Genomic DNA, 23,399 nt, shown 5'->3' with positions numbered 1-23,399 from the left:
ATACTATCATCAACAAACTCTTTACAGTGGTCTCCAAAGTTTCAATCATTTCCAAATCTTTACAGTTTCCTCCAAGGTCCTCACCATCATCTACAACTTCATATATTGGTATCCAAATCCTTCAGTCATCTCCAACCTCTTTACAGTTCTTCATCCAAGTTCTATGCAACAGTCCATTCATTTATGTACAAAATGCTACTGTTATTACTGTTGCTTAATTCTGTACATTATCAGTATTTGTTCCTTGTTGCTATTTCAGTTCATTCATTCACTGTATCGCAAGACCTGATTATTAAAACTTATCAACCTTACTCAACTTCTCCTCCATTTATCCTGTACTCCAGTTCATTAGAAAGCACTACATTCATCCACCAATCTTCTACCATCCAATTCCCATCTCCTCTAAAGGCCCATACACACTAGAAGATTTTCATTTCAAAAGACTTTTGCAAAATCTTTGATAGATATATCTTTCACCAAAGTAGTTCTTACACACTGAGCTATTTTCCCCAAAGAGCAAAAGATTTTCAGGAGGCGAAAGACTTTGCTGAAAATCTTTCATTAAAAGGCTATTTACATAATGGGCGGGGTTTGAATTCCAAGGGCGGGAGCAGAGGCCATTGTATTTAGTGCATTTCTGTTCTTGGGGCCTGATTCAGAACTAATGGCTAGGCTGCGATCAGGTAAACCCCACCCTACGCTGCCAGCTACGGCTTTCTTTATCTTTGCCAGGGGTTACATGCTCTTTGCCAGGGGAAGTTACTCTGTGCACTGCACAGCGTGGTAAAGGAGACAGCCAGGGCATAGCGGTGGGAAACCCAGATGTCTCAGAACAGGTCTATCCATCAGTGGCTCGGCTATTTGAAATGATGTGCTGGCTCGTGACTCGCAAGCCAATCAAAGCTTGCAGCCTGGCAGAGCCTGATTGGTTGCTGGGCCGCTAGCTTCGATTGGCCGTCATTTGAAATAGCCGGGTATATATTACTGCCTAATAAATTCAGTAAATAATCATTGGTGGGCAGTGGTGCCAGTAGTATATACATTGCTGGCATGTGCCAGCAATCTATATATTACTGGCTTAAGAATGTCATTGGTGCCCAGTGCTGCCAGTGATATATAGATTGCTGGCATGTGCCAGCAATCTATATATTACTGCCCTATGAATGTCATTGGTGCCAAGTTGTGCCAGTGATATATACATTGCTGGCACATGCCAGCAATGTATATATTACTGGCTTATGAATATCATTGGTGCCCAGTGGTACCAATAACATATACATTGCTGGCCTGTGCCAGCAATATATATATTACTGGCTAATAGATCATTGGTGTCCAGTAGAACCAATAACATATAAATTGCTGGCCTGTGCCAGCAATGTATACATTAATGGCTTAAAAATAAAGCATTGGTGGCCAGGGCAAGTAAGCTCCGTGTTGAGCAGACTGGGGGGGGGGGGCGAACAGGCCGGGAGGGGCAGAGCGCACAGCCTGTGTGTGTGTGTGTGGCCGGACGGGGAAGCACTGCAGGGAGCCGGCCGAGCGTGACAGCGGGGCGGCGTGGACGGCGCAGTGAGTATGCTGCTGCTGCTGCTTCTGAAGCAGGGGGGGGGGGCGGTGTGGCGCAGGGGGAGGGAGGGGGGCGTCCTGACGGGGTGAAAGCCGCGCATCTTTCAGCCCGGCTGCTGTACACACTAGGCGATGATGGCTCATATATGGGTATGGGTTCTGACACAGTGCGTGACGCTTGCAAAAATTATGTTTAGAATAAAGAGTGTGACGTCTATCTATCCTGATAGGAGGGGGAGTCAGCCACAGAAGAAATATCGATGGCTTTCAAGTGCTGTAAATAGAAATTTGGTGCCTTGTACCAAAAAGGGAATTAGTGCCCTCCATACTCAAAACAGGGACAGTGCGCACCAAAAGTGTGCACATAATATTTAGGGGCACAGCTTCATGGGGAAGGGTTGTGGCCACATATTAGTAACAATTAATATTACACCACACAGTAGTGTCCGCTATTCATATTACACCACAAAGTAGTTTCACTTGTACACATTGCACCAGGTAGAGAGCTTCTGCCTGGCCTAACATCTAACGGAGGCTCTGCTTGGTGTAATGGGGGTTCTGCCTAATATAATATGTATAAGGGGCTCTACCTGCCATAACAAGGGCCCTGTCTGGCTTCATGCTTAACAGGTGCTCTGCCTGGCATAATGTGTAGCGGAGGACTCTTCCTGGCATGACATTTAATGGGGACTCTGCCCCCATTACAGAGGGAGGGGGTTATGTTATTGGAGGCACCACTGGCAGTGGGGCAGCGATGGTGGCACCCCCATGGCTCTGCACTATGGGCCTGATTCAGACTTATTCGGCTCTGTGAGCAGGGAGAAATCATTTGATGGTGAATGCATTCATAGCCCTGCACAGGGGCGAGGCAGGGCCGGCGCCACCACTAGGCAGGACTAGGCATTTGCCTAGGGCGCCGGCCACTGGAGGGCGGTACTGAGCCGCCGAGGTACCATAGAGAGGTACCAGAAAGCAGGGAACGGGGAGCAGGTGAGTCTGTAATCCTCCTCCCCCTCCCTGACCTCCATCCCACCCGTTAAATAACGCTGGGGGTATTTCGGTGTGGCAGTATCGCACCCCCGCACACACACACACCCCGTGGAGTAGTATAGTCCGCACCGTCCCCCCCCCGGTGGGCGGCGCAGGGGGTTTTGCCTGGGGCGGGCGGGGAGCTTGCACCGGCCCTGGGCGGAGGTGGGAACTCGGCAGGTCAGCATTTACCTGTTTGCTGGGCTCCGAGCACTCACAGCCCAGCGAGTAGGTCTGAATCAGGCTATATATGGGAGGCACTACTTACACATGTCTAGTTAGGGCCCTGTTACTCACATTTGCACAGGGGGTCTCTAAACTGCCCTCCCAATGTGGCACACTACTGCCCGCAGGTGAGAGAGCAGGACAGTCCCCAAAAAATGGTACTGTAGCACGAAAATCGTGACAGGTTTATCATTACACACTGTTATTCATAATGGACTGCATATTTGCTGCAAAGCAAGACAAAAAGGATCCTTTTAGAATAGGTATTGCTATGCCAAAATAGTCTGCAGGGCCCCTACTTTCTCAATGGTGACAGAAGGAGATTAAATAGATGCTTCCCCTGGATGTGAGCACGTGGTGGTGGTGATTTAAGAAACTCCCTTTAAGTACTGTACGTGCCTGTATGGTTATTGGAAATGTCATTCAAGTCACTGTAGGGTTTGAACCATGTTTCAAACTAAAGTGATTGTGTTACATTCAAATTCCTTTTCACAAATGTCTTGGGGCCAAAGGTTATTCCTCCTAAACGAAACCATGGACCCAACGGAGATGTGGTATTTTACTGTTCAGGAGCTGGTAAAAGACTGGGAGAATTGTGTCCAGCCTATCCCACAAGTGCTTGACAGTTCTTATGTTAGGGGTGTGTTCTGCATGAAGATCACATCTGCTTTAGGAAACTTAAATGTGCAAAGCAAAGGCTTCCAAGTCTGACTCCAAGAGGGCTTGACATCTCACTAAAGCTGTCTTAAAACCTGAAAATGAGACACTGTCTGACTGCTCCAGTTCAATGGGACGTGTTCACAATCCTTGCATTATTTACACTCACAGTTCAAGCTTTTCCCCAGACAGAGATTAAACTCAGTCAAGGTGAGTGCACTTCATTTGGACATTCCATTTTTCTCATAACATTTATAAAGATCACATCTGAAAAAGAAAAACTATTAAAAATAGATACACGTGCGGCACATTACAGTTTTTCATGGTACCATGTGTTGTCATAACATTTAATGGTCCACTGCATATTTTTTAAAGGGTATTGTCACACATATCTAAAATAAGTATTTCTGTCCTTTAGGATCAAGTTCCTCCACCTTTACTAGACAGAAGGAGCTTGGATTGGCATCTCCTGTTGATAATGATTACTGTAGTGATAGCTGACACCTTATTGCTATGTGTGTGTGTGTACAGATAAAAATATGGCATTTTTGTGGTATACTTGTATGCAGAATCAACATATTGTGTGAGATTTAGTAGGATGTGAGAAGCAGAAAGTGAGAGATTTGGTAAGAAATCTCCAGGTTTTTTTAAAGCGGCAATCATTTACACGGCAATGCCAGTTTGATTTTGAAGTGTAAATGATTGCCGCTTTAAAAAAACTGGATATTTCTTACGAAATCTCTCACTTTCTGAATATCTCACCCTACTAAATTTCACCCATTGTGTTATTATTATTATTATTATAATTTTATTTATAAGGCGCCACAAGTGTTTTGCAGCGCCGTACAAAGGAACAATACAGGGAGACAAAACTTGGCATAACATTGAATTAATAACAAAAATAGAGTACAATAATAGTGTTATTAATATTCTATTATCAAATGGCACAAGTTACATTGGAATTAGAGGTTGCCTTTATTTTATAGACTGATGAATTGGACTGGTTGAGCTTGATACAGGATTCAGGACAGTTTATTTGCATTATGTTTTTAATTCTGTCTTGAAATGTGCTGTACAGATTCATTACTTGTAAAGCACTAGAAGTGTGATATAATACTAACGTATCTTTTAAAATTGTCATCTTATCACATAAACAGGAGGCAATTTATAAATATCCCTATTGGAGGACCCGGTAAGATCATTTGAAAATACAATGTCAGGGCAGTATCAGTGGTGCTCTGGGAGGAAGAACATTTCCTCCTATAGTCTAGCATTAGAGCCCATACCACAGAAATCCTTGTGTTGACTCACTGCATTGAACTAGCACTTTTCCAACTAGGAAGTGTTCCTACTGTAGCACTCATATCGCTCAGTGTCGGAACAGGGAACAGAATAGGGAATGGTCATCCCTCATACACAGTAAATGTGGTTTATGCTCCAAACTCCATGAGGCATTCTCTGAGAGTGTGCTCCTGTGTTACAGGGGGTGAGCAAACCCTATTCTGTTCCCTGTTTCAGTACTGAGTGATAGGCTAGGGATGCTTTCCAGCTGGTGGAGTGACTGATTTATGTCATCCTTAGTCTCCAAGCTGCCATTAATTCTTTAACAGTTTCTGGAAAACCAGATTATAATGATATGTTTGAGGTATGCAGATAACATTGCTATTTGTGTGCCACCAAGATAGGATTTCTCAGACTGTTATCTCAGAGCATGAGCAGCTGGACCTAATCAGTATACTATGTCTAGGTATGGCTCCTCATATGGACATAAATAACTTCCTCTACTACTGGGCCCTTGGATATAAGAATTCAAGTTGATTTCTTATAGAGAATCATATTTAATAGTACTACTTTAATTGCGTGAAATCCTGAGAAAGTGCAGTTTTTGAATGATTTTCTAATTAAATATCTCCCTGATGTTTTAAAAGGCCAGCAGCCACCACAGGGTTCAGCTGTGACTGCAATATTGCCAACTGTAGCTTTTGATGGCATACTGTAGCATACTTGCCTGCCTTAAGTGTCTCATCTCCAGGAGAAGCCCAAAGAGCAGACCTTCTGCAGCTTTTCCGGGGGTGGAGGCGGGGCTTGCCATCATTAAGCCATGCCCCATTCCAAAATGCCATGCTTCTTGGCTATTCAGGGAAAGGGGTGGTACTTAATGATGCAATTGGCATCATTTTAGCCCAGCCCTCTCCCCAAAGAGCCACACATGCTGGTATTTGACTGGCAGAGGGAGGTGGTGCGGGGGCAAATGCGGGAGGCTTGCCCACCCATCTGGGTCACCCGATTTTTGGGACATTACAGCCTATCCTGGGAGGGTAGGTTAGTATGTGGCATAGCCTATAAGGTACATTTTTAGATGTGTATGCAGTAATAACTGCTAGCACAGTAGTGATCCGTCACAGGAGGCGATATTACACTATCGTACTTGTACCTTCCAGTTGACGGGTTGACTCAATAACTCAAGAGATTTGAGCCTGTTGTTACCTGTCTGCGGGAGTGGGCAGAGCAGACGGCGGCTTCTCTGAGGGGTAGATTTTTTAAGCTCGGTGAAGTGATAAAGTTCTGGTTTTTATCACCAGCCAATCAGTTCCTACCTGTCATTTTTCAAACCAAGCCTGTAACTTCACACGTAGGAACTGATTGGCCGGTGATAAAAACCAGACAGTTTATCACTTCACTGAGCTTAATAAATCTGCCCCTCAGTGCTGTCCGCATGCAGCCCACGGCGGGTGGTACGACGACAGTGGAGCTCGGTGTCTCGGGGATGGGGATGGTCTTCAGTCTCTGCCGCTTGCTCCTGTGTACACTGGGGCCAGGCGCAGGGAGAATACTCACCATCCACATCTTCCTGCTTCCGGTGGGGCCATTACAGCTTCTGCTTAGCGGTTGCTGGGTTTACCCAGAATAGCCAGCTGGGCCCAGCAGCTGCAGCTGTATAATTAGGACTGGGAGGCTGGTCTGCACCTGGCTCAGGTGATTGGCCACCTGAGTCATTTTAAGGGGTCCAGGCAAGCACAACCCCTACCAGTGATAGCATCCATTTTGGGATCACTCACCTGCCTCTCTGCTGGATCCTGTTACCCTGGTTCCTTCTGCTGGCCTGCTCTTGGTTCCAGTTGTACTCCTGTTGGTCAGTCCGGTTCGTCATCTCCTGGGTTCACTGGTCATCCACCACGGTCCGGTGTTGGTACCGCAAGTGCTGTTGTTTTCCTTTATTCTTTGGCTGCTTCTGTTGGACAGAAGTGCCCCGTTTCTGTACCATCTTGGTCTTCACCAGGAAGGTGGTTCAGGTTGTGCTTTAAGCACATAGACCCAAATTGGGTCCATATTTGTATTCGATACTTTTGGTATAATTTGTGTGTGGTTTGCTGTGTCATTGCATGCCGTTACTCTTTGTGTGGTGTTATTACTTTTATGCTTGCGACTTGGTTGCCTATTTTATGCGATGAGGTCGCTTGTTAAGTTAGCAGATTCACCTCCCTGATATTGGCTCAGGAGCCCTTAGTTAGTGTCTTCCCCAGTCAGGCCCTTGTTAGTCATTATTTCACCCTTTGACTGTTCCCAGAGGGTCTCTGGTTCTTTGGCCCATCTTAAGACCTGGTGGCACCAGAGATGGGGTGGACCTAATCTATCCCTCCAAATGTGGCTATCAGAGGTGAAGCCGTAGAATCTGCAGGTACTAGCCACCCTCTGTGACGCATCAACAGAGGCAGTTTAGGACTTGCTGTGGCCATTCTAAACAGCGGTCATGGCTGCTGGGGTAACACCTAAATTTATAACACAAGCGAGCCCCACACATATAAGTAAATCACAAGAAAATGGTGACAACTATTTACTTCCTGCTTCGCCTCGTTAATAAGGCGAAGCAGGAAGTATTATAGCATTGCGCTATATCTGCCCCTAAATTCATGTATTCATGTAGACGTGGATAGTGGAGGTATGAAAAGGTCGTAGGACGCGTACCGCTGCGCTCGCCACGCTTTGGGTTCGCGTTGATAGTGGGGGTGGTACAGCCTCAAAAATCTATTTGGGGGCCATTGAACATGTTTCATACTAATTTCAATACATTTGGATGCTTTTCTGTTAAAGATCGCATGCGATCGCATGAGATCAAATCGCATGCGATTTTTTCATGTACGATGGCCATCGTGGGAGCCGTGATACTCCACAAGTACCAAAAAAATGATAAGGATCAGCATATTGGGGATCTATAACATGCAGAATGTCGTTACCCAACTGCTCATCTATCATCTATGGCCACCTATTGGTGTTTTTGATTGGCGGATTGAAGTCAGAGAGATGTAGTGCTGATGTATGGCCCCATAACTTATTTTGTACTGGCAGCTGCATGTTTGAGCTCCCAGTACAAAATGTTCGGACGGGGCCGGATAGGGGAGAGGAGCAGGCAGGGGGTGGCTGGAGGGGAATACCCAATGTTTTATGGGTGTCCCCGCTCCGGGGACAGTGGCAGGTGGGGAGTTTGACTGGGGCAGTACACCTTTCAAACCATAACGCAGGTGTCCTAAGGTGCGCTCAGGGAGGACAGAAACCTCCCATGGAGCAGGGTAACACCTGCGTTCCCCTGGGAGTGCAGGTTTGGTGTTCCCTGCTCAATGTCACCTGATGTCAGCGCCTGCCCCATCTTCGGTCATCAGCAGCTGTAATAAAAGTCAGTTGAGAGTGAAACTGACTTTTATTACCGAAGGCAGGAGAAATCATTAGTTATCGAACACATCCCCTCGCATGGCAGGGAAGCGATTCAGGTGCCGGGGGAGGGGAGGCGGCGGCGTTAAGGTGCTCACTAGGCAGTGAACATATGCTGACTAGCGAGCCAGTCTGAATCAAGCCCAATCTGTACAGTAATCACATGTACCAGCGTTACTTAGCTGGAGTAGAGGTAATAAAATAATGCTTTGTTTGTTTTATTCCCCCCCCCCCCCCCCCCAGCATTTACAGATGTCAGCCAGCCGTTTGAGTGCCCCCTGTTTTGGACAGAGTACAGCGGGAACTGCTACAGATTCTTCCCAATGAATAAAACATGGGCAGAAGCCGACTTTTATTGTGCTGAGTTTTCGCTCGGCAAGACATCTGCCAAATTAGTTTCTATCCACAGGTACTGTATAGCGCTACTCGTCTGCAGGAGCCAGAACATGAGCCACTGTTATTACTTTCCACTCATAACAGCTAACTGAATAATCAGCCACTGTTGTACATTGTAACATGCCGCCTTGTACTGCAGAAGCATTTATTCCTCGCCCCTTACAGTGAAAGCTATTCTATTTTTACACTTATTATTCCAAATAATGGGGGCAATTTAATAGCATGACAGATTCAGAAAGTGAGAGATTTGGTAAGAAATCTACAGTTTTTTTTAAAGCGGCAATTATTTACACTGCAAAATCAAACTGGTATTGCAGTGCATATGATTGCCACTTTAAAAGAAAAAACCCTGGTGATTTCTTACCAAATCTCTCACTTTCTGCATCTCTCATCCTGTTACATTTCACTAATGATGTTTGTTGCTTTCGAACAACAGTGAATTCTGTACAAGCGTGGGAAACATTATACTATGTACTGTTTATGCGAATGGAGTCAATCTATACCAGTTGCATTTTACATCTCTTTAATCTGTATCAAATAATCAGTACTTAGAGTGGTTGTGAGAGATTGTGGAACTCATTTCCCAAGCCACCTACACCCACTCTTATTAGGCAAAGCCAGAACTAGTGCTACAGTATTCAGTGCCCCCTGCAAACTATACATTTGTGACCTGCCCCTCATAACTCAAAGGGAACAGTGTGTGCCGAAGGTGCGTGCCTCAAAAAGATGGTGTGGTCTAGCAATGAAGTGGTGTGGCCACAAAATAGTACCCCTAATTCAAATGACGTCAGATAGTAGCACAATCTATTTCACATTAGGCCACATAGCAGTGCTAATTATTCACATTACGCCACATGATAGTACCGCTAGCCCTGACGCAGCATTTTTAGGGCAGCTACGTGACATCACATGTAGCCGTTGCGAAGAGAAAGATGGCGGTGGTTCACCTGCCTTTTGCTTTTCACCCTTATTTCCTGGTTCTGCGATTGCTTGCCATCTATTTGTATGCTGGGCGGAATTGTCCAGTGGTGGGCGGCCCCTAGCATGCAAAAGCAAGCATTTGCAGTTTTGTGAATTTAGCAACACTGCAACTGATGCCGAATCAGGCCCATAGACCATTCTTGCCTATCCCCCGGAAGCTGCGGTAGGCGCCACCACTGAAGGTACCCATTTTAATGAATTACTTCCTAAACGTTTTTTATTTTTCTTCCCTTTTTAGCTGGGATGAAAATATTTTTGTATTTGATCTTGTGAACAGTCAAGTCCCAGGAATACCCACAGATATCTGGATAGGATTAAGTGACAGGAGACAGGTAAGGGTCATATTACACATGGACAGAACACATATGTTAATGTTTTATTTTACACAAGAACATAATGTAGAAATGTGAATGCGTTATTATGGTCAGAGTTCATGAGTGTACAATAGGCTGAGATTTACAGTGTTTATAAGGCAAGCAAGAAACATACAGCTGTGGGTGAAATATATTTGAAAAAAAAATCTAGAACCATTATATTGTATATATGCCCTTATTCAGATCTGATCACAGAACAAATTTGTTCTCAAAATGGGCAAAACCGTGTGTACTGCAGGTGGGGCAGATGTAACATGTGCAGAGAGAGTTATATTTGGGTGGGGTGTGTTGAAACTGAAATCTAAAATGCACGTTACATCTGCCCCACCGTACTTATATAGTTAAGAGCACTGTCTGATCTTTAAGCATCTCTCATATGGGGTGGGATTCTCTAACCTCCGTGGCCCACTTCACTGGCATTCGCCGGCTACCACATCCATAATAATTGCATTTGCACTTACATATGTGATTATTAACGCAACGGACAGCGCTTGCAATAACAGCTTTGCTTTATGATTCGATGACACCCCACGCAGCGGTGCCCCAGCAGAGGAGCTTTAGTGCATACGAAAATGCAGTAAAAATTCTGATACCGTGGTTTTTACCCAGATTTTCACATAAAGGCAGCCATTAGTCTTTGCTAGTTCTTAGATCTTTAATTCTTTTCACTATACGCTACGCTTACCCAGCTGGACTACTGCAAGGAACCACGACCAATAGTTGGTCTCATTGCTGGGATCACAGTTACATGCAAGAAGCATACCTCCTGCATGCCCCTCCTAGAGAACAGGCAGAGATAGTGCTTCAATCTTGCAACAGCGATGCCAAATTAGTCTCTAAATAGCAATTCTAGCCGCTGGGTGATTCTGAAGCTGAAGAGCTTGTGTCTGACACTTGTTTTACAAGTATCTTGTCTATATTTTCTTCACCCTGGCACATGTTTTCAGTTGTGACAGATGCCACATATCTCATGCCTTCATAATGTGATGTCTTCCCTTATGTGTGTTGAAAATGTAGAATGTGCTTTAGCTGCATGAGATGGTGAGGGGTAAATTTACCAAGATGAGAGTCCTATTGAAGATGGGATGTTGCCCGTAGCAACCAATCAAATATACTTTATTTATTAGCACCTTCAAAAAGAGAATAGATTGCGGGCCAGATGCACTAAGCTTCAAAAGTGCTAAAATGGAGAGTGATGAACAGCCAGCCAATCAGCTCCTACCTGCCATGTCACAAACTGTGTTTGAAAAATGTCAGGCAGGAGCTGATTGGCTGGCTGTTTATCATGCTCCATTTTATCACTTTTGAAGCTTAGTGCATCTGGCCCGGAATCTGATTGGTTGCTATGGCAACATCCCATCTTCAATAGAACTCCCATTTTAGTAAATTTACCCCTGAGTGTTAATTTGTCTTCTCAATTTCAGGAAGGTGAGTTTGAGTGGACTGATGGAACGGCCCATGACTACAGTTACTGGGATGGAAATCAGCCGGATGATGCCAGCAATAGCAGCCCAGAGGATGAGGACTGTGTACAGATATGGTACAGGTACTACAGTGGTGAGTACTATGGCTCTGGAGCTTCTGTACATGCCGTTTAGATAACTTAAAATATATTTCCATGCAACTTAACAGCATTTCTTTAATATTTGGAATATTGAGAAGAGGAACTTGAAATGTTGTAAAGAGACTGTTATTTACACAGGAAAATATAATGGGAAATAAGAACTGAATACATTATTTCCCTTCTGTCTTGATAACACATTTAGAAGAGTCTGTAGAAAGATGGGGAAGGGAGAAGCAAATACAGTATATAAGAAGAGTCGCTGACATCATCTGGGGGGAGGGGCAGAGTGGGTCGCTGACATCATCAGGGGGCGTGGTGGAGTGGGTCGGTGACATCATCTGGGGACGGGGCGGCAGTCTGACCCCGCATCAACCCATGTTATTTGTGAGGCGTTAAAGTATTAGTATTAGTTGAATTATTTAATAAAGTGATCATTTTCCAGGGGCAAGGAAGAATGTGGAGGTCCCAAAGGTTACTTACATATTGAAAGTGATGGGAGATTGGGGGGTGGCATGCTGTGGGTGTGACCAAATCTGTGACAATGCGTCCACACTACCTAAACAAAGTGACAGAATTCTGTGCGCTGCATTGCCCCTCTCAGCAACTGACCCTGGTTGCACAGGAGGGTGCCACGTACTACACAGGGGGATATTTAGAGATGTCTCCTGATTTCCATCCGCTGACTCCTGCAGCATCGTCCCATACGTTTTCTATGGGGAGGTTATCTAAAGCTTTGTTATTATTGCCTGCCTGGGCTAATGCTATCTACAGATGGCGTTAGCACATTACCTGCTATGGTAGCTCATTACTTGACGGACAGAAATTTTGCGATCCCCCTCCGGTGGGCTTCAGGACATCCTGAAGCAATCTTACCAAATTGTGCAAGTGCAGCCAGAAAGCCGTACATGTGCAGAAGACACACAGAGGTTCTATAACCATCACTTTATTCCTCACTGAGATGGGCTCTTATCGGAGCCTATGGGCCTGTTGGCTTTTACAGATGGACAAAACCATGCTGCACTGCAGGTGGGGCAGATGTAACATGTGCAAAGAGTCATTTTGTTTCTGTGCAGGGTATATACTGTCAGCTGTATTCTTACACTGCAATTTAGATGTCAATTTGATCACACCCCACCCACTCTCTCCGCACGTTGCATTTGCCCCTCCTGCAGTGCACATGGCAGGGTTGCCTACTTTCAAAGGAGGGAAGAGACTATCAGCAGCACTTCAGGGGCGGAGCTTGATGTAGACAAAATCAAGCCTCGATCCCAGTACTGCAAATCCCGCAATTTGCGGGTCTTCAAGGAGGGGAGGGGCTAAAATAATGCCATTTGCATCATTAGCCCCACCCCCTCACTTGAAAAGTCACTGCCAGGGAGATGAGGGGGGACCTGGGGATCCAGGACGGTTGAATCCAGGAGGTTTGCCCACCTTTCCGGGGGCCAGGAGGGGGACCCAATGTGCTGCTTAACTTGTGACAGCTAGGAGATGCGCAACACTAGTATATTAACAATAAGAATAAGCATGCATTGCAGCAAAATTATTTATGTATATTTATGAAATTTTAGAGAGTGATATAAAGTACTTTACCTCTCTGCATTTTATCTCTCTCCAATATTTGATAAATTCCCCATATGAGGTTGCCTTCCTCTGATCCCAGACATTAAACATATTTGAGTCTACCCTGTTCACCCCCTGTAACAGCAACATCTGCATTAGTTTACCATTAATGGAAGCTTATCTGGAAACCGTTGGTTATTAAACCCCACGCCAGGTCATGTAGTCTGCATACATGGAACCAATGCACACCTAAAGAAACCCCCTTCAGTGAGACGGTTGATGTATTATTTAGTAACCCTTCCACTACCAGGTAGGAAAAAGGCTGCACATAATAGATATAGTACATGACAGAACAAAGATGATTGTCTATTGAGTTTCCTTCACCTTGTCATAGCTATCTGCTTAGTATATCAGAGGGCTGTCTTCTATAGCATTCCAGCCTTCACATTTATAAGCTCGCTGCTGTAGAGGGTGACATTATGTGTCTGTGCCAATGCAATCTGCATCTGAGGGTGGATGCTTGACGCTTCCTTATTAGCATATTCCATCTAAAGGTTACTCATTTGCATACCTCCTGTCAGGCTCCAAGAACCCAGAATCACATCTCTATTTTTTAGATTGTTTCACTTATTCCCCTTTCTGTCACTAAGGCAATTAAGACAGTAATATGAATTTGTCATAACGAGGCTTAGGGAATATATGCATCCCCAGCACAGCAGCTGCTTACAAAAGGACAAAAATAATTATATCACAGCGAAAAACAAGATTATGTTGCTTTTTTAAATGTTTAGGATGAGTGTTGTTTATTATTAAAGTTTCTGGAAGAGGAAAGACTCGATGATGCTGTTGTGCGAGATCCAATACCAATACAAAGTATGGAGAAGTAAGGACAATCCATTCATCTGCCTGTAAGATACTGTAGGTTTCTAGAAAGTCTACATTCAGCCACCTAGTTACCTCCCAAACTAGTGTTCACGGCTAGGCTGCATGAGCGCCCCTGCTCGATTTTTAAAGGGCAAAATGCGCTCTGCACAATTTTTTAAGGGCAAAACTCACCCTGCCCATTTTGCGGCACCCTGATAAAACAATTCAGCCCTTTCGTCCCCGCTGCGGGCTTCCGGAGCTCTAGGGAGAGGCCCAGCACCCACCTAGGTGCCAGGCACCCCCCAACATAGACTTTGGCAGGTGGGCCCGCCCGCATGGGTGGAGTTGGCGGACGTGCCCGCACACACTGGTGGTGTTGGTGGACGGATCCGCCCGCACTGGTGATGTCAGCGGGCGAGCCCACCCACATTAATGACCCCCGCCGCATTCAAAGTGCCCCTTGTTCTCCAGCACCCTGCCCCCCTGCGATGCTGGAGGGAACACTACTAAACCATAGCATTCAGTATTCAGGAGTCTGCTTCAGTTCCTCCAACTGATTTTCCAATTCTGACTAACTACACTGCACTAAAGCATACCTCCAAATTTTTTAAATTGCGGGGTCGGAACTCCCGAAAAGGCCTCACTAAAGGGGACGTGGCTTTACATCAATGCCGCGTTCCATGCCAATGTTTTTTATCACTCAGGAGGCATGGCTGGCGCTCTATCAGCTGCTGGCCATGCCCCTAGTCTCCCTAAATAGGTGCTGACTCCTACAAACATTTACAAAATTGTTGGGTTTGATTAACGTGTTCTTATGTAAAAAACAGAGTACCTACAATTTTTAGACATATTTAATGTCAGACTTCTAAACATTTTCTGATACTTAAGAGCTGATTTATCAAGTTTATCATACTGTACATAATGAGTTTTAAAACTTGTTGCATATGATAAATGGTGCTCCAGCCAATCAGCTACTAACTGTCATTTTTCAAACACTTGCAGTAGTTACGCCACTGCCCCTGTCTGACATAGCTGCCACTACCATCGCAGCCAGTGCCCCCTCTACTTAACAATGCCCACCTCGCTGCTCCTCATCACCACCAACGCTGCTTTTACTTACCAATACCCAGGGATGACAAGTCCTATAGAGCTGCCACCCATCGGGGCTCCTGTGATCTCCAGTGCTGTAAACTGAGCTGCCGGTTTGCAGCATCACTTTAATGCACCAGTAAACTTCCCCAAATGCCCTTAAATACTGTACATCTAGGTGATACTAAAATAATGTGAAATGCGTGTAAATATTTTACTCAAAAATGTTCTTTCTCATCTGTCCTCCGCTCTCTAATATTCCTGTACTGTGCATTATCTTCTAATTTCCAGTTCCAAATGATGGCACCAAACTTAATTACTCTCAATGACGGATTTTACGTATGGCTGCAGTGCCCCCAGCAAAATACCCCAAATCAGCCCCAGTGGTCCAGATGCAGACTGTGACTCCACTGGCTTCACTGTGACTTGCAGTAACTTCCTATTGAAAGTTCTCCCTGTCATTCAATTCCTTCCTCTGGGATTGCCAGTCCGGGCTGCAATTAGCAGACAGCTTGATTCCTATGGGAAGCCACTCCCTGCTTTTCTTGCAGCCCTAGCTGGCTTCTATCTGCTGCAGCTAATGCAGTCCATAGAAGTCAGTGCTGTTCACAGTCATGCACATGTGCCAGTTTTGGTGCTTGTCAGATCTATTATGCAGGTCTAGGAACCTGGCTGGATGGGGTGTGGTATGGGACTCCGACAGTCGGGATCCCGACAGTCATTATCCCGACGTCGGGATCCCGACTGCCCGGAGTCAGACAGCATGGCGAGCGCAAAAAATCCCCTTGCGGGCTCGCTGCGCTCGCCACGCTGCGGGTCGTGGACCCCCACGAGGGAAAATAGCGGGTGTCCGTCGGGCACCCGGCTGTCGGCATTTTGACAGTTGGGATCCCGACGTCGGGTAAATGACTGTCGGGATCCCGACTGTCGGGAACCCGTCCGGCACCCGCTGGATGTATCTTCTTCTCTCCAGGCATGTGGTAGCAGTAGCCCCCCTCCTAAATGTAAGAGCTCTCCACACTATCTGTCCTATCTTTCTGTTTTCCTCTCTAAATTGTTTCCTTACGTTAGCCCAGACCAACATGAGAATCTCTCACTTGCTGAGCATTACCTTCTTGGCATGCGTGCCTTTCTGACCCCCTTTCATTTCTTACTTGTCATTTTCCAAAAGATCCTGAATTTTAAGTAGGAACAGTGTCAATCCAAATGATACTTTTCAAATAATAGGTTCCAACCAAACAGCAGACTACACCATGAATGTCAGAACATAATCATGAATTTCCCATATACTATAGATAAACATCTGAATATATTTTCCTAATATCAGATGACAGAACTGGAGTATACTGTTGATAGTTCACATTCTTTACAAAGTAGGTCTAACATGGTATGGATATTAATTAAGGACATTTTGGAGAAGCCAGCAGTTTAAAAAAAAAAATGGAAGCACTCATGGGGTCTTCCTGACTGGTCGCAGGAACAGCCTCTGAGCTTGGGTTGATTGCATTAGCCATTGTAGTGTATAGGCTACAACAAGTTACTATTTGTATGGATCCCTCTATGGAAATGGCCACTGGCACATGTGTATAGTAACACTACTAGATCAGAGTCTGGAAGTAAAGTGATTACGGGCGAGAGGCACTAAAGGAAAAATGCGGTAAAAACCCTGTTACCAGATCAGAGTTTTTACCGCATTTTGATATGCAGGAAAACCCCCAATGCTGGGTTTACGCTGCAGGGGGTATCGCATCCTGCTGTGCTGCCCGGACCTGTGACCTCCTCCTCCCTGCACATCTTCCGGGTGCAGGGAGGAGGAGTCACACCCCGGCAGGCCCTGCAGCCATCTCAGCAGGAGGCTGCCAGGCAGGAGGAGGAGGGAGAGGCGCCTGCTCATGCCAGGCGCATCGCAAAGGCCAGCTCTTAACACAAGAGCTGTCCTTTGCGATAATAATCGCTTAGGTTAGTGCATATACAATTATCATCTATGTGTGACGGAGAGGGGCTGCGGATGTTACTGCATTCAGCCCTATTTCTTTTTTAATACAGTCACCAGGAGCGCCAACAGCTGTGCTGAGCCTAGGTAAAGGGAGGGGGCGTTGCCAATGCAGTAAGGTGTGGCCAGCACCCCTTCTTAGAAAATATAGGATGTACACAACGCACAGGGGGGGACCATCATGGAAATTGATCAGCGTCAAATAACGTATGGGAAGGCAGCGGACATGCGGGTGTGATCTACCACCACCCCATACACATTTACGTGGGAAAGAGAGGAGTAAGTGCTTCTGCGGCTAACTCTCACCCGAAGCGCTGGGGAGAGAGGTTGCTGCTGCAGCAGTCACTTTTCTCTCTCCCTGCTGTCTACATTGGGGAAGGGAGGCAGCAAGACCCTCGAACAGGCCTAGGCCCAAGTAAAGAGTACCAACTGCCCCCCTCTCTGCGCCACTGGCCTTGGCATACTGAGAAAAGGAGGCTGACACGCCCCCAATTTTTGGTCTATCCTCATCCCCAAACATCCACAGCATGTCAGTGATACTGCTGCTTAGGTGGCATGGCAACCGTTATTACAGACAGATCTGCATGTGCTTTATGCATTGCAGACAATGGAGATGTACTTTACGCAAATAATTGGGGTTGCCTTCATCTCTGAATCTGTCCCTATATCAAATTTATTGTATACATTTTTAAGTTAAATATTAACCCATCTGCATGTTTCATTTTGGATGATATTTAATAATGCAACTCATCTCACTGTAGCAAACATCACCAGACAGAATGGAAACATGCATGATAAACAATCGTTATATATGTATGGTTTTATTACAACAATTGCACATACAGATGGAGCGCCTCTCAGTCAGCGGTGGGAATCGCCAGATCTCCTCCTCTGGCAAGAGCTGGCGTAGAGGCGCTCCATCTGATGGGGACACGCGAGCGTCTCACATGCACATGGGTCCCCTTCTCTCGGCAGCGGATGGGGAAACCCTGCCCGTCTCCGCTTCAAGGAGACAGGCAGGGTTAAGGGGGAGCTACGGGGGAGTGCGGGGAATTGACGGGTGGCAACGCAGGGCTCAGATGGAATGGGGCAGGAGCATCTCATGCGCCCATGTCCCCTACCTTCTGATGGCGGGTCCTGGAGGTTGGCGATAGAATCGCCAGGACCCGCAAGCATGAGAGGCGCTCCATCTGCAGGTATGATGTAGTACAATACATCATGTAGCATTTGTGTTGACAGATGTATCACAGCTTGAAAAGGTCAGGAACTTATACAAATAGAGCAGTGGTTTCCAAACTCTTTTGAATCCCAGGGCACTAGAGTATCAGTATATTGTTTACGGTACCACTAGACCAATAATAGTTTCTTATTGAGAAAATCCAGTAAAAATTATTAAATTAAGTAAATTGTGATTTCATCTCATCCTTAGGGTCCGGATTGCGATTCTGTTTGTCCATTTTGTCTCTCACATTGGCCATTCATATTTCATAACTTGATTTGGCACTGGACCACCAACCCATGGCACCCCTAAATGCAGTGGAAACCCTGGTGGACCCTACTGCCTCTAGGCCCACCTCCACCTCTAGAGATCAGGTTCCACAATGCATACTTGAATTATACATGATACATATGCAGAGCTGGCTCTAGGCATAGGCAAACTATTCAAATGCCTAGGGCATTAGGAATGCCAAGGGGTATGCGTTCCTAGTGTGTTTCAAGCCTAGTGCTGGTTCAGCCTGACAGCATGCAGTGGCTATGTGTAGGGGAACTACTGAGTGGCATAACAGGAACAAGGGACACTACTGTATGACATAACGTGAATAAGGGTGAATAGAGGACACTATCATGTGAAGATATGTGAATATGGTTGCACTTTAGTCCTGGATTAGTATGCATATGTGCAATTACTTTTAGCATACTGTAGCTCAGATGCTGTCCGGCTACTCCTGACCCTCAGCATGTCATGCTGTGCAGTCCGGCTAAAGCTGCTTGCCACCCTCCCACTGTACCATTTCTGGCCACTGCACTCTTGGGTGCCCACCTGCTGGGTTGCAACTGGCAAACTCAATTCCGGGGATCCCATGAATGTTGGGATTGAGCATTTTTCAATCCCGAATCTAGGGATTGAAAAAAATCCTTGGGATTGGTATCCCTAATTCCACTCTCATGTGCTCAGACACCTGTAACATTTATAAAACTGTCCTAAAACCCATTCCCATACTTCCCATTTTGGGGCTGATGCAGAGTTGAACTGGTCAGTTTTTCTTATAGATGGCTCTGGGGCTGAGCTTGCGCATTAGTTGTATTGGAGATTCATACTCAAGTCAACCTAGTCCAATCTCAATTTGTGAATTCGTTAGCAACAGTGCTCACATAGGATTCACAGGTGGATGCAGTGTCAATGTTGGATGTGGTATAGTAATTGTTGGCCACTGTGCTGGGATTGATTAGCAGTAGTGGAAGCAATGAGGATTTATTTGCAAAGTAATGACTTTGTAACAGGGCGGTGATGGGGATCCAAAAAGCATGTTGCTACCATTTTCTGGGTGGGTCCTAGTCAGCCACAGTGAGTAATGTAAGCTAGCATATCTTCGGGGCATAGAATAATAAATCTAGGTACAGTACAGTTAGATAAGGGGGTGAAGGTTGGGTATCTATGTATCTTGATGGGCCAGCGGAGGTGACTGGAGGCAGATCAGCACACAGTTAGCCTCACACGTAAGGGCACATGACTAGATGAGGAGCTCTGGTGGCATGCTAATAGGAGGTGTGAATAGTTAGGGGGCGAACTGCGGAGAAGAGCTGGTCAGGTAAGTGGAGCTTTAGAAGGAGGGCTGCTAGGCTTTAGAAGAAGGGCTGCTAGACTGTAGAAGAAGGGCTGCTAGACTGTAGAAGAAGGGCTTAGTAGACGGGCTGCTAGGCTTTAGAAGGAGGGCTGCTAGGCTTTAGAAGGAGGGCTGCTAGGCTTTAGTAGAAGGGCTGCTAGGCTTTAGTAGAAGGGCTGCTAGGCTTTAGTAGAAGAGCTGCTAGGCTTTAGAAGGAGGGCTGCTAGGCTTTAGTAGAAGGGCTGCTAAGCTTTAGAAGGAGGGCTGCTAGGCTTTAGTAGAAGGGCTGCTAGGCTTTAGTAGAAGGGCTGCTAGGCTTAAGAAGAAGGGCTGCTAGGCTTTAGAAGGAGGGCTGCTAGGCTTTAGTAGAAGGGCTTTAGAAGGAGGGCTGCTAGACTGTAGAAGAAGGGCTGCTAGGCTTTAGTAGAAGGGCTGCTAGGCTTTAGAAGGAGGGCTGCTAGGCTTTAGATAGATAGATAGATAGATAGATAGATAGATCTCAGAGAAAAACTGGGGGCGCATCTTCGTCTAGGTAATTGCTATGGGGCCACAAATTCCAGTTCCATGTTTGGAAATGTTTTCCTTACATTATTAGTTGTAAAATTAGGTATTTAATGCAAGCACACATTTCTATTCAGTCTGGCACCACTGGCTTCTATTGCAGTTGATTCCAGTAGAAATAACCTTATACATATTGACCAATATAAAAAAAAATGATGATTTGTTGAGTATAAAGGACATGTACATAATGAATAGCAGTCCAGCTGATTTTTATGGGCTGTAGCTTGTTTGCATGGACCCTGTCTTCCCCATCAAATACTGCAACATGATGTATTATATTGTTTAGTTGTTATATAACTTTATATACTGTAGAACATTCGATAAGTTTACAGTTACCTGTTTTCCTCCCACCAGCCTTACGTTCCTGGAATGACAACAGCTGCAACCGAGAATTTCCTTTTGTATGCAAGATCCAGTCTATGACACACATGTGACCCCTCTGGTGACAGCCTAAACATCTGAACTTTGAGCAATTGTGTATCCTGCATAATCTTCACTATCTGATGGAAAGAAGAGATTTTATTACGGAATGTTTCTATCAATCTTTTTGTTTTTGTTTTTAAAACATTTTTAATAAGCAAAGGTGATGTTGGGAACAGAACAAGAGAGGTGGTTAGGAGTTGTAATAACATAGATTATTATCACAGTTCTATTCTAAATGAAGTAAAATCAGTACATTTTCACGTTTATGAAATATCATATGCACATACATTGTAAATAATAAAGAAAAGTTTATACAAGGATTTCTGTTCCACAATCATTTATACCCCTTTTACACCTACTCGCACCAGGGATTTTGCACCCGGCTCCAACCCGGGTATGGGGGGGTATGCAATCTGCCGCCACTATTTCCAACGTGGGAAATAGCGGTGGCTCCCTATTCAATGCTATCTTTAGCATTGAAGCGGGATCACGACAGAATGATAACGGCCGTGGATTGACGTGATCCTGGCCACAAATCGCCAATTCACGGCCGTTTTGTGGCCACACCCCCTTTCCACAGAGCGGCAGGCGGGACATTGAATCCCGCCTGTTGTTGTGCGGTTGATCAAACCGAAAACGGGCAACGATCACGGCTGCCGGCGGGGGTCGACAGCCGTGATCCCGGATTGCATACCCCCCATGACCCGGATTGTGGCCCCTTTTACACCGGAGTCTACACTGGCATTATGCCAGGTGGGTGACATTACCCAAGGGGGGTCCTGAGACAGCGTTGGGAGATGAGAGTATTTTCCAGTGCCGGCAATTGCATTGCAGTGAAAGGGTCCTGGGTCGATGCCCATTTACACTGCACATCGAGCCGGGTTGTTACACACAAAGATACACATTGTGTATGCTGTATGTGTCCTGTTGAATCCTACCTCGAGAGGACACATATAAAAGGTGGCAGTTATAATCACTGCTGCACTGGCACTGCCTCAGGGTAACCTGAGCCTCTGCCTAATTTTAGCCTTGTGGCCATCAGTTGTGTTGTGAAGCCCTTATCAGATTTACTTTAAATAAAATACAATTTCCTACTTCCTAATAAGCAAGCTTATATTATCTAATCATTTAGTACAGTTTAAGATAACATTGAGCATTAATCTGAAACTTTGAATAAGTGGAAGGACATTTTATCTGTTGATGCTTCTACCCTGGTGTTGCTTGGCCTTCTGTCACTCCATGCTTGAACATGAAATTACCTCTGTCTTTCCCACACCAGAGAGGCAGGAGTCACCACCCCAACACAGAAAATAACACAACCAAGGAGACCAAAATTCACTTTTATTGAATTGCCAATGACATACGGAAATGTTCTTTAAATGACATCCTATAACCCCCAATGTTTTTCTCTTTGTTTCTTTTACTCAGAAATGTAAATACACACTGGGGAATATTTACTAAGATCGAATGGCTACAAATGCCCGTATGCTTTTGCTAATTTACTAAGCTGAAAATACGTGTATGTATGCTGTTTTATGAATGGTATATTCATTTGTATATATTTTTTTTTAAATGAATGAATACTCCATCTACAGAACACGAACATATTTCACCATTCAGTTGAATGGTGAATCCAAATTTAGTATCAGGCCATATGCTGAATACGGCCAGTAATTCAGCAGGAAATACGCCTGGAAAATACTCCTCATATTCCAGGCGTATTGGGCTGAACCCTGCATGGATCTGACTGATCCATGTGCTTCTGTAAAAAATGTGTAGACATAAATTAATGTATACAAAAATGCGTGCGGTCCCTCCGCCTGGCAATTACCAGCCCGGGGCTCATTGTGTTGGCCCTGGTTGCAGAAATACTGGGGGAAAAAGCTGGGGTAGGCTTTATTTCTATAACCAGCCCCAGGCTCATTGTGTCAGTCCTGGTTGCAGAAATACCGGGGGGAAAAGCTAGGGTAAGCTTTATTTCTATAACCAGCCCCAGGCTCATTGTGTCAGTCCTGGTTGCAGAAATACTGGGGCGAAAAGCTGGGGTAGGCTGTATTTCTATAACCAGCCCCGGGCTCATTGTGTCAGTCCCGGTTGCAGAAATACCGGGGGGAAAAGCTGGGGTAGGCTGTATTTCTATAACCAGCCCCGGGCACATTGTGTCAGTCCCGGTTGCAAAAATACCGGGGGGAAAAGCTGGGGTAGGCTGTATTTCTATAACCAGCCCCGGGCACATTGTGTCAGTCCCGGTTGCAGAAATACCGGGGGGAAAAGCTGGGGTAGGCTGTATTTCTATAACCAGCCCTGGGCTCATTGTGTCAGTCCCGGTTGCAAAAATACCGGGGGGAAAAGCTGGGGTAGGCTGTATTTCTATAACCAGCCCCGGGCACATTGTGTCAGTCCCGGTTGCAAAAATACCGGGGGGAAAAGCTGGGGTAGGCTTTATTTCTATAACCAGCCCCGGGCTCATTGTGTCAGTCCCGGTTGCAGAAATACCGGGGGGAAAAGCTGGGGTAGGCTTTATTTCTATAACCAGCCCTGGGCTCATTGTGTCAGTCCCGGTTGCAAAAATACCGGGGGGAAAA

General features: G+C 45.6%; 1 protein-coding gene across 1 annotated transcript; it reads left to right on the top strand.

Moving 5' to 3' along the window:
* Positions 1-3,428: 3,428 nt before the first annotated feature.
* CLEC19A (C-type lectin domain containing 19A) lies at positions 3,429-21,115 on the top strand. Its single transcript, XM_083152005.1, has 5 exons — positions 3,429-3,687; positions 8,428-8,593; positions 9,800-9,893; positions 11,360-11,492; positions 20,746-21,115. The coding sequence occupies exons 1-5, from the start codon at positions 3,579-3,581 to the stop codon at positions 20,823-20,825; spliced, it is 582 nt and encodes a 193-aa protein (XP_083008131.1). The 5' UTR covers positions 3,429-3,578; the 3' UTR covers positions 20,826-21,115.
* Positions 21,116-23,399: the final 2,284 nt, after the last annotated feature.

This window comes from Crinia signifera, chromosome 7, assembly GCF_055691185.1.
Source record: "Crinia signifera chromosome 7, ASM5569118v1, whole genome shotgun sequence".
In the NCBI taxonomy this organism is placed as follows: domain Eukaryota; kingdom Metazoa; phylum Chordata; class Amphibia; order Anura; family Myobatrachidae; genus Crinia; species Crinia signifera.
The sequence above is the reverse complement of the archived record's forward strand: the minus strand, read 5'-3'. Positions and strand labels throughout refer to the sequence as shown.